Source organism: Panulirus ornatus, chromosome 14 (assembly GCF_036320965.1).
Source record: "Panulirus ornatus isolate Po-2019 chromosome 14, ASM3632096v1, whole genome shotgun sequence".
Taxonomy (NCBI): domain Eukaryota; kingdom Metazoa; phylum Arthropoda; class Malacostraca; order Decapoda; family Palinuridae; genus Panulirus; species Panulirus ornatus.
The window spans coordinates 12870574-12884310 of record NC_092237.1 but is presented as its reverse complement, the minus strand read 5'-3'; the positions used below and the strand labels follow the sequence as shown (position 1 = coordinate 12884310).

General features: G+C 42.4%; 1 protein-coding gene across 1 annotated transcript in view; it reads right to left on the bottom strand.

The window, feature by feature from the left end:
* LOC139753323 (monocarboxylate transporter 12-like) overlaps positions 1-13737 on the bottom strand; it is a 320966-nt gene that overhangs the window by 15255 nt on the left and 291974 nt on the right. Inside the window, 4 exon segments of the mRNA XM_071669648.1 lie at positions 365-497; positions 1881-2057; positions 10089-10296; positions 11302-11578. Coding sequence (XP_071525749.1) covers positions 365-497; positions 1881-2057; positions 10089-10296; positions 11302-11578 — 795 coding nt within the window.

Sequence of the window (13737 nt, the reverse complement as noted above, 5' to 3'; positions counted from 1 at the left end):
AGGATGTTTCTATGACAAGAAAAAACAAATAAATTTGTCCAAATACCATCACCTGATGTGAATTATGAGGAACAAAGTGACACAAAATCTTAGTATATAGAACATTCCTATATACATGATTATGCTAGAGAAAGCAAAGTCAAATTATTAAAGGAGTGATGTAGACAAGTATAGGCCCCTCCCTCTCCTTTCTAGTAGCCCTCATTCTACTTCACCACTACTTTAAGCTCTTATTACCACGTTTTTCAGTAGGTCTATTAACTACTGTCTGCCTTACATGCGATGCGACAACAGTTGTTGAACCAGATGAAAACACTTATGACTGAGGACCACTTTTAAAAAGCACTTGAAGACAAAAACTCACTTGTGTGTGTGCTTGTGCTTGGCAGCATTCCTTCGATGAATGTCTATGAGGAAGATGGTCATAGAACCAAAGATAACAAAGGTAGAGGAAAAGTAGTATCCTGCCTTGTCCCCATATCCGATGTTGATGTAACCTGTAGATAAGGACATTATGCAGCTTGGTGAGGTGGAATATTGCCTGAGAACATGTCTTGTAACCTGAAGGGGCACTATGTATTTGGGCAGGTATTAACAGTGGAAATGTCACTGAACATCCTTGGATATCATTATGTAAACACGATGAAGACCATGTAGAATGGAAAGGTGTTGTGCAACCAAGAGAGAATTATGGAGCTTTGAAAGATATAGGTGATCTAAAAACATAAATGGGTTTGGAAGGATATTATTGAGCTAGAGAGAAACATCCTATAACCTGGGAAGCATTACCATATTGGAGAGATAAATGCAACCTGTAGCAACTTTATGTGACTGGGGTGATGGTGTGTGCAGCTTTGGGATCATATGATACCTGGAAAATAAATCATGAAGTCTGAATGGAATATCGTACAACCAATATGAGTGAGTTTTATGTCATCTAGATGAAACAAAGGGAAACTTTTTATTGTTTATGGGATCATTATGCAACTTGATTATACTTAGAGTTTAATAACCTTTTGCCTCTGATGAATACTGTGTAGCCTGATGGAAGTATCATGTAGCTTCTAGGAGAAATCAAGTAAGGTGGGGAGGCATTCCATGGCCTGGGATTAGTTGAGATTCCTAGGCAGCAAACTATATAATCTGTAGTTAATGAATTCTAAGTGGATATCATGCAAATAAAGAGACACTGTACAACCTATTAAAGTCACTCCATATTCTAATTTGACATCATCTGACCCAAGGTGATACATTACTGTGTAGCCTGACACATATTTTAAGCACTTAGCCAAGAAAATGTGGACTTTGAATCAAAATTAAGTCCAGGAAAGTGTTTAGCCTGGATGACAAATAAGACAGAGGGAAGTTATACCACCAGGAGACACACTGCATAACCTGATAAGATACAGTATGGCATGGGAGGAAAATATGTAGACTGGGAGAGGACTATGTGGTACAGGTATAAGAGTATAAATTCTTTAATCTAAAGGAGACCTTATACATCCTTGGGAGGCTTTTTTAGCTTGAAAATATATTCTATAAGAAAAGGATCCCAATGTGACATGTATATAATGTAAAGCCTTTGAGAAATATTATCTAACTGATAAAATCATACCCTAAAAAGGCATTATTTCTATGAGAAAACCTTTGTAACTTGAGAAATCACACTACCATAAAGGGGCATTCTATATTTTGAAAAGGGTAGTCTATGTTTATCTGCTGAGCCTTAATTTCATCACATTCAAACATGAAGATTAGTACTGTTCAAATTATTCATCAATTTTCCACTTTTGAAACCATCACAGTAAATAAATAATCTTTAGTTATCAAATTTAAAAAGCTCACCAAAATCCAGAAACAAATAATCCCTCAATGCTCACCTGTTATAGGGACGCCAATTGCTGTAGGGATGGCCTGTGAGCACTGGACAAATCCCCAAGTCCGTGCAAAGTTACGAGCTCGAACCTTCTCATATGTGTACATCTTGAGGGAGTAGTGAAATCCCCCACAGAAGATGCCATACAGCCAGGCGAAAAGGACGTAACCATGGTACCCTGCTGGGGACACGCTAGGTCAACTAACAAAATTCAGTTTATTGTGGCTGAAGGCCATCTGTCAAAGTTCAGGTCCTGGGTCCACCCTCTGAGGTTCAAGTCAGAGGAATTAATGGTCATATACCAAATCTCAGGTATCTGGTGTTAAAGGCTCTTTAATAGAGCTAAATTTCTGAAGTTCCAGTCACTCAAATCAGGTGCCAACTGCCAAAGCTCAGGTTAGTGGTGTCAGACCTTCATTGACATAGGTCATGTATGTGTCTAAATGTCTACTATGAAAACTAGAGCTCAGAAACCTTATAGATACTCAACGGCTAAATATGTGGTAACTGAGGTTAAATTCAGCTTCCAACTTTATCTCCAAAGCTGAAGGTTAACTGTTGACACTTGGATATGTGCATGTACAAGGTATGGTACAAGAGCTCTGATGACTGGGTTTCTACATCATCTTCAGGATTTCACATTATTAGAGATAAAGGTAACCAGCTAGTTCTCATGTAACTAAAGGTTGATGATAAAACTTTTACACAAACAGCATAAATTCACTCTAAAATGAAGTTGTAAGGTTTTAGGGCAGTTCTGTGTAGATGTAATATACCTCAATTTAATTTTGCAATTCACAACAATAACTGAATGAAAAAAACATATGAATTTTTTTTGACAATTACCACATGGTAGGAGCACCTGACACTTATTTTACAATGGATAGACAAAACTAATGGCAACTAGAAAAATTTCTTTCCCTCTTTAACTGAGATATGGCAATGTTGAAACTGTAACATTCATACATATTTTGAAAGGAAAATTGGTTAAAACCATCTCAGACATTACTTAATGGATGTTGTTAATACTATAAGGGGAATCCTGTATCTTCAGCCAAAATGAATTTCATGCTGTTAATTTCGTCAGAAGTTGAAGTGCCTTATTCCAAAATAAACATTTTTGATCATTTCTGTTTAAAATTTCAATAAACATGATAGAAGCTGAAAGGGGAAATGTGTCTGTAAATGATCAAGTGAGAGGGATGTGTCCTAGCATGATCAGAGAGATGTCCATACATTATAAATGGATAGAAATGATGTATTTCGAAATGACCAAAAGAAAGATGTCACATGTCTTATATACTAAACAGAAGGAACCTGTCCATATATCATGGAAGGAAAGGGGGGGTGCATGGATATATAACTAAAGGTGAATTAATCTATTCATTTATCAATTACTAACCTAGGTCCAAGTTTTTTTTTAAAGAGTTCAGATATTACCCAGGCCCTCTTTGGAAAGGTTCCTGAAGCCAAAGGCTGCACCACCAGTAGCAAGAAACTTTGGACTTCGGAGGAAGAAGTTCTTTGACAAGACTGTGCTCATAATGATTACACACCTCGCAAATTATCTTTTAACTCGTGGTAACACAACCAAAGGCAGCGATGCTGTTTCCTGTGGGGCGGGGTAGCGACAGAAATGGATGACGGCAAGCAAGCATGAATATGTACATGTGTATGTATGCATATGTCTGTATATATAATTTTTTTTTTTTTTTTTTTATACTTTGTCGCTGTCTCCCGCGTTTGCGAGGTAGCGCAAGGAAACAGACGAAAGAAATGGCCCAACCCCCCCCATACACATGTACATACACACGTCCACACACGCAATATACATACCTACACAGCTTTCCATGGTCTACCCCGGACGCTTCACATGCCTTGATTCAATCCACTGACAGCACGTCAACCCCTGTATACCACATCGCTCCAATTCACTCTATTCCTTGCCCTCCTTTCACCCTCCTGCATGTTCAGGCCCCGATCACACAAAATCCTTTTCACTCCATCTTTCCACCTCCAATTTGGTCTCCCTCTTCTCCTCGTTCCCTCCACCTCCGACACATATATCCTCTTGGTCAATCTTTCCTCACTCATTCTCTCCATGTGCCCAAACCATTTCAAAACACCCTCTTCTGCTCTCTCAACCACGCTCTTTTTATTTCCACACATCTCTCTTACCCTTACGTTACTTACTCGATCAAACCACCTCACACCACACATTGTCCTCAAACATCTCATTTCCAGCACATCCATCCTCCTGCGCACAACTCTATCCATATCCCACGCCTCGCAACCATACAACATTGTTGGAACTACTATTCCTTCAAACATACCCATTTTTGCTTTCCGGGATAATGTTCTCGACTTCCACACATTTTTCAAGGCTCCCAAAATTTTCGCCCCCTCCCCCACCCTATGATCCACTTCCGCTTCCATGGTTCCATCCGCTGACAGATCCACTCCCAGATATCTAAAACACCTCACTTCCTCTAGTTTTTCTCCATTCAAACTCACCTCCCAATTGACTTGACCCTCAACCCTACTGTACCTAATAACCTTGCTCTTATTCACATTTACTCTTAACTTTCTTCTTCCACACACTTTACCAAACTCCGTCACCAGCTTCTGCAGTTTCTCACATGAATCCGCCACCAGCGCTGTATCATCAGCAAACAACAACTGACTCACTTCCCAAGCTCTCTCATCCCCAACAGACTTCATACTTGCCCCTCTTTCCAAGACTCTTGCATTTACCTCCCTAACAACCCCATCCATAAACAAATTAAACAACCATGGAGACATCACACACCCCTGCCGCAAACCTACATTCACTGAGAACCAATCACTTTCCTCTCTTCCTACACGTACACATGCCTTGCATCCTCGATAAAAATATATATATATATATATATATATATATATATATATATATATATATATATATATGTGGGCGTTTATGTATATATACGTGTATATGAGTGGATGGGCCATTCTTCGTCTGTTTCCTGGCGCTACCTCGCTGACCCGGTAAACAGCGATTATGTATGATAATAAGTAAATGAATAAATAAATAAATAGATAAATACATATATATATATATATATATATATATATATATATATATATACATATATATATATATATATATCTTTCTTTTTTTTTCTTTTAAACTATTCGCCATTTCCCGCGTTAGCGAGGTAGCGTTAAGAACAGAGGACTGGGCCTTTTTTGGAATATCCTCACCTGGCCCCACTCTGTTCCTTCTTTTGGGAAAAAAAAAAAAAACGAGAGGGGAGGATTTCCAGCCCCCCGCTCCCTCCCCTTTTAATATATATATATATATATATATATATATATATATATATATATATATATATCCCTGGGGATAGGGGAGAAAGACTACTTCCCACGTATTCCCTGCGTGTCGTAGAAGGCGACTAAAAGGGAAGGGAGCGGGGGGCTGGAAATCCTCCCCTCTCATTTTTTTTTAATTTTCCAAAAGAAGGAACAGAGAAGGGGGCCAGGTGAGGATATTCCCTCAAAGGCCCAGTCCTCTGTTCTTAACGCTACCTCGCTAATGCGGGAAATGGCGAATAGTATGAAAATATATATATATTATCCCTGGGGATAGGGGATTAAGAATACTTCCCACGTATTCCCTGCGTGTCGTAGAAGGCGACTAAAAGGGGAGGGAGCGGGGGGCTGGAAATCCTCCCCTCTCTTTTTTTTTCTTTTTTTCTTTTTTTCCAAAAGAAGGAACAGAGAAGGGGGCCAGGTGAGGATATTCCAAAAAAAGGCCCAGTCCTCTGTTCTTAACGCTACCTCGCTAACGCGGGAAATGGCGAATAGGATCGAAGAGAGGAGAACGTACAGAGAAGAGCAGGAGTGAGAGGATGATTTGTTACCACTGTATCATCTATGACCAGGAAGACGAAAGGAGACGGAGGGGCAGGGTGGAATATATTCAAAGTGGTGGGTGGAGCGGAAAGACTGCGCTGTTGTCATGGCGAAAGACGGAAATGATGTTGAAGGAGACTACATAGGAACAGATGATGAGAGGAAGAGGGATGGAAGTCGGTAGACATAAACACCGGCAGCAGTGGGCATTCAGGAGGTCATGTTGCACTAGAGACTGAAACCTCTCATGTAGAGTACTCTTCCTCTCACTTCTTCCTTCCACCATTCTTCCCCTCAACTCCTTTTTTTAAATACTATCCCCTCGACAAGGCCCATCAGTCCATGCTGCGAAAGGGAGGAGTTTCAAGCCCTCTGAAAACTGCCATTACTGTCCGAGTTTTATAGGGAAATAAAGGATTCTCGAGCTTTGCCGTAGTTCCATCAGACGGGAGTTCCTAAGCCCACCCATTGTGTATACTGCTGACGTGTGAGAGGTGATCTTCAGATCGAAGGCTCTTGACCTACTCCTACGATCCTTTTGTGACCTCTGTAATCCTTTTGCGCTACCGCTCAGAGGACAAGATTGGGGTACACGATAAACTGCCAGTGATACCGGCACAAATCAAAATCCTAGTCTGTGTGTGTGTGTGTGTGTGTGTGTGTGTGTGCGCGCGCGCGCGTGCATAGTACTTAGATGGAAAGACCTCCCCCTATCTCCTCTGTAAATGTTATATTCTTGTCGCGTTGGGTCCTCATAATCTTTGCATTTTGAAAAAAATCTTTGAAAACGGTTTTAAGAATTACTTCTACATGAAGCATTTTGAATTTTTTTTCTCTGGTAACTACAACACAAAATTGTAGATTAAATTTTCCACTCATTCTCACCAAAGCCAAAAAAAAAAAAAAGAAAAAAGAAAAAAAATCAATTAGTGCCAACGCGCAGAAACATATTTTCCACTCATTCTCACCAATGCTAAAAAAATCAATCAGTGCCAATACGCAGAAATATATGAAAAAACAAATATTGTGAGAAAATGAAAAAGTGAATTTTCCATAAAGGAAGGTACACGGGTTCCTCTTATGTGTATTTACCGTAGACTTTCTCCGTCATGTCGCCATACCTAATACGGTCGAATTCAATCAAAACAGACTTAGGCTACACATGTACTTTAAATCGCATTCAAATGAGCCGAACAATAGTACGAAGATATACATATACAGCAACAGAAAATGTTCCCTTTGTCAACGCCAGAAGAGCCATAGTATTCCATCATAACTTTATCACGCCAATGTTGAAATATATGGTGGGGAAGCCGGCGAGTCCATCAGAGCTTGGGAAATGTGATTTGTATGGCACTCAATAGTTTTGCATAGGATTTATGTATGTATATGTATGCTTTTGTTGGGAGTGATGTAAGGATCATACAGCTGCCTCGCACAGCACTAGGTCGCTTTCAAACCTATCGAGCACGATACAATCAAAGGCCAAGCCACTATATTGACTTACGATTGAGAGCAAAATACACTGCAATATCGCAATAACAAATTAGACACAAGTTGTAAAAGCTCTACTCAGTTTTATTCTCATTCCTGACGCTCAGGTGTCATCGTACACCGATATACAATAAGCGATACTTTATATCGTCTGAATAAAAACAAGAAAATGAATATGCAAATCGTCGATCTGCTTACCCAGCGGGAGACATGTGAACCAAGACATGAGCTGGTGATTCCTGACTTCGTCCAACACCTTCTGTATTGTATCTCACACCGGCTGTCCTGCAGCATTGAACACTTGACACCACTTGTCCTCATCTTCCACCCTACACCCGGTGTCCTTTATATTCCACCCTACTGTCTTGTATCTTATCTTGTATCTTGTACCCGACACCCGTTACCCGGTAGCGTATATCCTACACCTCGCGTCACACAGTATCTACCTTGGGTGGAGAGTTAACAATCCAGTCATTCCTGAAGCCTGGCTCTAGTGTCAACTGACACTGATTAAATTTCAGTATCGTCTGACTCTCACATTCCAGCTGGCATCGACTGGTTACTGTGAGTAAATAAATGTAATTTGTCCAGTAACGGGGAGGGAGCTCAAAACTCGAGGGTCCTGATATAATCATTCTTTGTTATCCTATCATTTTTTTTTAACACCGTCTGAAGTCAAAGTTTATTTCATTCATCCTCCACTTTAAAACTGTACACGATACACATACTTCATCACATTTCTTTCTCTTGTCATTCTCGTTATGTCTCGATTATTATCTTTTTTTCTTATGCTCATTCACTGCACTGTTAACTTTCGTTGCCGTCAAGAGACTTGCAAGTTGTAATTGTCTGCCCTTCTCCTCTTCCCATTTCTTGATGACGAATTTAATGGCCTGTAACCTCTTCCTGTAAACCCAGCTCTCATATCTCAGTTATCGTCTTTTGTTAACCTTGTCGAACCTTCTTTAAATCTCCATGTTTCTTCAAGTGGGGTTCTTACGATGCATTCTCTAAATTAGGCCTAATACATGATTACTGCGAATATCCTTCTATATCAACCTAAAAGATATTTCATTGTCAATCAAAACGCAGTTTGCTTCCTATAAAAAAATCTTTTATACTATTCTAATGGCAAGCTGGTGTGTGTGTGTATTACTTGTTAAATATTTCTGCACAACGAAGACACCTTTACACCCTTGATGCAAAGTATGTGTGTGTGTGTGTGTGTGTGTGTGTGTGTGTGTGTGTGTGTGTTACAGAAAAAGAGTTTTGAAGACAGATGCTTCCATCCCTTAACCCAGCCCGTATGTAGTGTCCCAATTCTTTTATACGTATACCCTCGCACCCCTAATTCTAAAATACGGCCTCAATGCATTCGCTCTCGTGCATTCATGTGCTTTAGTCATTTAACACTACGACCCCCCTTTTGGATGGCCTCTGTAACTTTGGGGACCGTTGTCCATGTGGGGGGATGGATAAGATGGGCTCCTGTGGTCGAGAAAGTCCTCTGCAACTGTAATATTTTTCTATTTAGTGACGATGATACAGTCTCTATGAATATTTCTTGCTCGCTTTCATATAATTAAGTAGTAATATATATATATATATATATATATATATATATATATATATATATATATATATATATATATATATATATAATCAATTATCCCTGAAGGAATGAAATACATGAAAGCGGTAAGGGTTAAGGGAGTATCCGATGGGAGTCTACTTTTTTCCCCCAAGTTTGTGTATAGCGTGAGGGTGGCCGCCCAGCTGACTCACCCGACCCGGGCGGCTGAGCATGTCCCTCACCACTACCTCCTGCTCTTGCTCCTCCTCCTCCTACTCCTCTTCCTCCTCCTTCACTCCTCTCTGGTAATACTTATTCCTGGCATCAATATCACAACAGCACAACGAGAAAGACTGTTAAATTAGTTAACTTGGGCTTCAGACCTGTCGACTGCGAGGGTTAATAATATCGGCTACTGACTTCATTTTGTTAACTCCTAAAATCACCTGATTTCAGGAGTTCAAAACAGTTCTTACACTACACAAACATTTAATACACGTAATATCTTTCGGAACATGTCTGCATAACTCTATTATATAAACAATCAATCCAAGTTCAGAAACCATGACTGGAAATAACTTTTGTAACTTGCTGGGGATATCAAGCTTGAATCTGTAAGTACTCCAGTACTATAATTTGCTAATCAGATATTTTCTGATTAACAATGGGTTTACAAATCATTTGGAGCACTGTGAAAGGAGAGAGAGAGAGAGAGAGAGAGAGAGAGAGAGAGAGAGAGAGAGAGAGAGAGAGAGAGAGAGAGAGAGAGAGAGAGAGAGAGAGAGAGAGAAGACTAACGCAGTGTTTCTCAGCCTTCATGTCACATATTCGCGTCTGCTAAATCCTCGCGGCACACCGAAATCAAAGCTTGCCATTCTTCCACTGCGATTAATCATTATCTACTGAAAGGAAGGAAACAGAAAATCCCTTTCATACACACGCACGATAAGTATTGACAGATCACGTCGTTTGAAAGCCCTTTAACTCCCTTCCTCCCAAGAGATGACGCCATTAGAAAGTCCCCAAGTTGCGCCCATAAGCATCCCAACAGGTCCCGCCCTTTTTGTAGCCGGTCGCGCCTTGATTCAGCTCCCCAGCAAGAACCTACCTAAGCAAGCTCCATAACATGTCTCAGGCGAGAGACTTCAACCAGCCACTTCCCCACTGACAAACTGATGACGCCTATACAGGCCCCGAGACACACATTTATCACAACTATCCTACAACTGATAATTTTCGAGTACTTACCTTCCACAGCGGTGAAGGCCAGGGTGGAGACGCCACACAGGAACATTGAGGCCTGACATAGGTACTGGCGGCCCACCCGGCACTCCGTGTTCTTCTGCAGCACCACGAAGCCGAAGGCGCAACAGCCGATAACCCAACCCAGACCAAGGTAGGTTTGCAGCAGGAGGACCGAGACGTCCCCCAGACCTTCTTCTTCCGCCTGGTGTGCCTGAGGAAGGGGCAAAGGAAAGGTAGTAAGGCGGGTCAATAATAGCTCTTATTCTACGGTGAGGTTACAGAGAGGTTAAGGTGTCATAGTTCCAAATGAAGACAGAGTGGGAGGGTGAATTATGAATACTATGGCGTTGGGAATATGAACCAACATTTATAACTCTCATCATGATAGGGCCTAAGGAAGACTTAGTAACAGAGTCTTGAAGGAATGAAGAAGGTGGGGCCGATTATCTGGATGTAATAAGGGGCTAGCAAAGATGTTATAAGTGGACACGACGGTTCGATCCTCTCTAAGGACGACAGTGCGACCCTCGAGGACGATAGAACGACCTTTAAGTTACGAACATCCACAACCCTCCAGGGCCCAAGATCGATGTTTTTCCCTCTGCCTCACCTGCATGAGAGTTCCTGGCATCCAATCCACAAACGTACTCTCTCCATCTCAAACACAGCACTTAACACGTAACTCCCAAAGATTTTTACTCTCAACTCCACTTTCTCCTTCATAATTCATCAAAATCATGACATTCCATTTGCATTCAGATTTTCAGTTGCCGAACTGGAATGGCACTACCGGTCGAGGTAGGCAGGTTGGTTCCCGAGGGCCTCCATGACCAACATCAACTAAAACCTTGCTCCTGTCTTCCAGACACAGCTCCCAGACCTGGTTAGTTTTCTCCTCATATCTGCAACATACGCACCCTCAAATCACCTTCTCTCTACAGAACACCATCCATCCGTGTCCTCCCATGATCTTCTCTGAAATCCAAGTCTAAAGCCTGCTTCCCCACTACCTTATCAGATTCTTAACTTCAATCTCTGCCGTCGTTTCTGCTCTAAGGTTAGTTTCTGTGTCTACAGTGATACATAATGGACATCATAATTCTTAAATGAAAGATGAGTGAGAAATTACATTCAAATCCAGAAACTGAGGTCAGTGAAAAGTAGAAGTTCACATCTATGGGTTTCGTGATCCCTAGAGAGACAGAGAAGCACTCACTAGGTATATAATAGGTGTTGTGATCCCGAAGGAGGAAAGACCGATGGAGACTAGGAGGATCTGCACTGTGCGGCTCTTGAGGGTGGCTACGTCGAAGAAGGGAGGCTTGTCGTCCTGCCGATTCTTCTCTTTGATCTTCCGCTTCTGGTTCTTGAGGTGGAGAATGGCGCGGCGCTGCGGGTGGTAGAGGGACGCCGAGCGGTAGAACGTCCCCATCAGGAAGGTCAGGAAGATGACGCCCGTGACGGCCTGCAGACCCAGACGCCAGCCGATGGACCTGCGCAGGACGAGAGAGAGAGGATCAAGATCGGGGGTGTGGACCAGGTATCAACACTGAGTACAGGCAATACGTTTGGGAAATTTCCTTTTTTTGAGATTTCTGACCCAAGAAACTTAGAAGTTTGTTGGTCGGGGAAAGAATGTCCTGCGGAATATTGCAAATTAAAGGATAAGTTAGTAAGGGATTCTGTGTCTTTATAAAGTTTTTGCAGAAGTTTTGCTGGTTTCAGATTTAAAGTTTAGGAAACGTCCCACGAGTCAGTGGGCAAGTTCCCGCGTTTCGTTGGCCAAAAGAGCAAGTTATTTCCCGCCACTACAATATCCAATATGTTGGCTTTACTGTGCGAACAAATACCAAGTCTTGTATGAGCTTCGTAAACGAAGGAGGTAGTATAGACAAAACTTTTCTAAATATTATTATTTTGGATTTTACGGGCGTACAGTAACACTCCGAGGAACCATCTATCGAGAGGAAAGATTTTCAGGACTTCGTGTGCCCAGAATAACGCATGATTGTTATGAGAAAACTTCAGCGAGTTGACCCGACCTACTGTAACCGTTTTTTTTTTGGGGGGGGAGGGTCTTTAGTTGACCTAATACTCACAACACACAAGAAGATATCTCGTGAGGGAAGACGCAGCTAGTGAGGTGTGAGGATCGAGTACATCCTCGACGTCATGGATTACCATGTTGCTGCATCATCTATAAGTAATGTCACACTATTGTGCATCGGGCTACATACACGAGGGGAGGACATGCGACGAGATATTGTCAAAAGGAAGGATTTAGCGCCCAGCGCTAACCACTGGCAAATAGAGTTACGAAGAACGAATCGCGTGAGTTAAGGGTTGTTAAGTGTTATGTGCGAGATGGAGAGCTTGTTTGTTTGTGGACTGAAAACCAGCAGCACACGTGTGGGCTGCGCGGAGAGACACGACAGCTACTTGTGTCAATGGAGTGACACCTGACAGCCGCTGGAGTGCTACCTCACTGCGCAGCCGTCACTAACCCTCTCGATACCCTGGAGGGAGGCTGCTCACCACTCCATAATCGGCAAGAGAGAGAGAGAGAGAGAGAGAGAGAGAGAGAGAGAGAGAGAGAGAGAGAGAGAGAGAGAGAGAGAGAGAGAATGAGAGAACGCAGGAGCGGAGGCGTGACGGGGTTGTGCTAAGAGACAACGCAGGTTGTAAAAGAGGTAGAACTAGGAGGAAGACACGAACTGATATAGATGAACTTGAGAGAACATAAGAACTGGTGCCTGAAGTGTAGGTAGAGAAGATGAGGGAAAAGAAGAAGAGGACAGGAGGAAAGGAAGGGAGAAGACAAATGAAGGAAATTGTGACAGAACGAAGGACAGTACAGGCAGGCGAGGCGGGGCGATCCGCGCGTCTTAAAGGCACTATCAACAAACGAGGTCATACCAATTCATTATTTGTAATTAACCCCATCCGCTTCTCCCTCATTAATGAGGAGATATATCTTCTGCTGGCCCGCGTGCTTGGTCTGCCCCTCATGCGTCTTGTGAGGCAGGGGAGGTACGGATATGCAGGTCAGTGAGGTCACAGAGGTCAAGGAGCTCACAGTAGTCGAGGAGCTTAAATGGGCGAAGGAACTTATAGAGGTTATGGATCTCACGAGGGCGAGGGAGCTCAGAGGGACCTGAGAGCTTGAAGAGGACAGGGAGCTAGAGGTCAGGTCATCACGAGTCCTTGAGGAAGGTATCTGTTTGATCCAGAGTGACCTGGGAGCTTCTGGAAGCTCGACCTTGACACCCTCTGGAAGGCTGGCCTCAAAACTTTGGGATGGTTGAACTGGGAGCTTTTGGAAGGCGTCTCACCCAGACTCTCCTGGAAGCTTGCTGAGAGCTTCTCAAAAGCCGACCTGATACCTTCTGGAAAGTTGATCCAAGAGCTTTTGGAAGTTGACCTTCTGGAAAGCCGACCCGAGAGTTTCTGGACGGTCGATCATACCCATTTCATTTGTTTCGACAGGGAAGTCTTACGATCGAGATATGAATGTGTGTTGCAAAGGGGATACTCTGATCAGTGCTGCACTATGAAATATGACTGAGAGAGGAAGGAAAAAGAAGACCCAAGGAAGGACAGCAGCGGGGGCAGTGGCGGTGGTACTGACGGAGGGTATGAGGGAAGCAAGTTG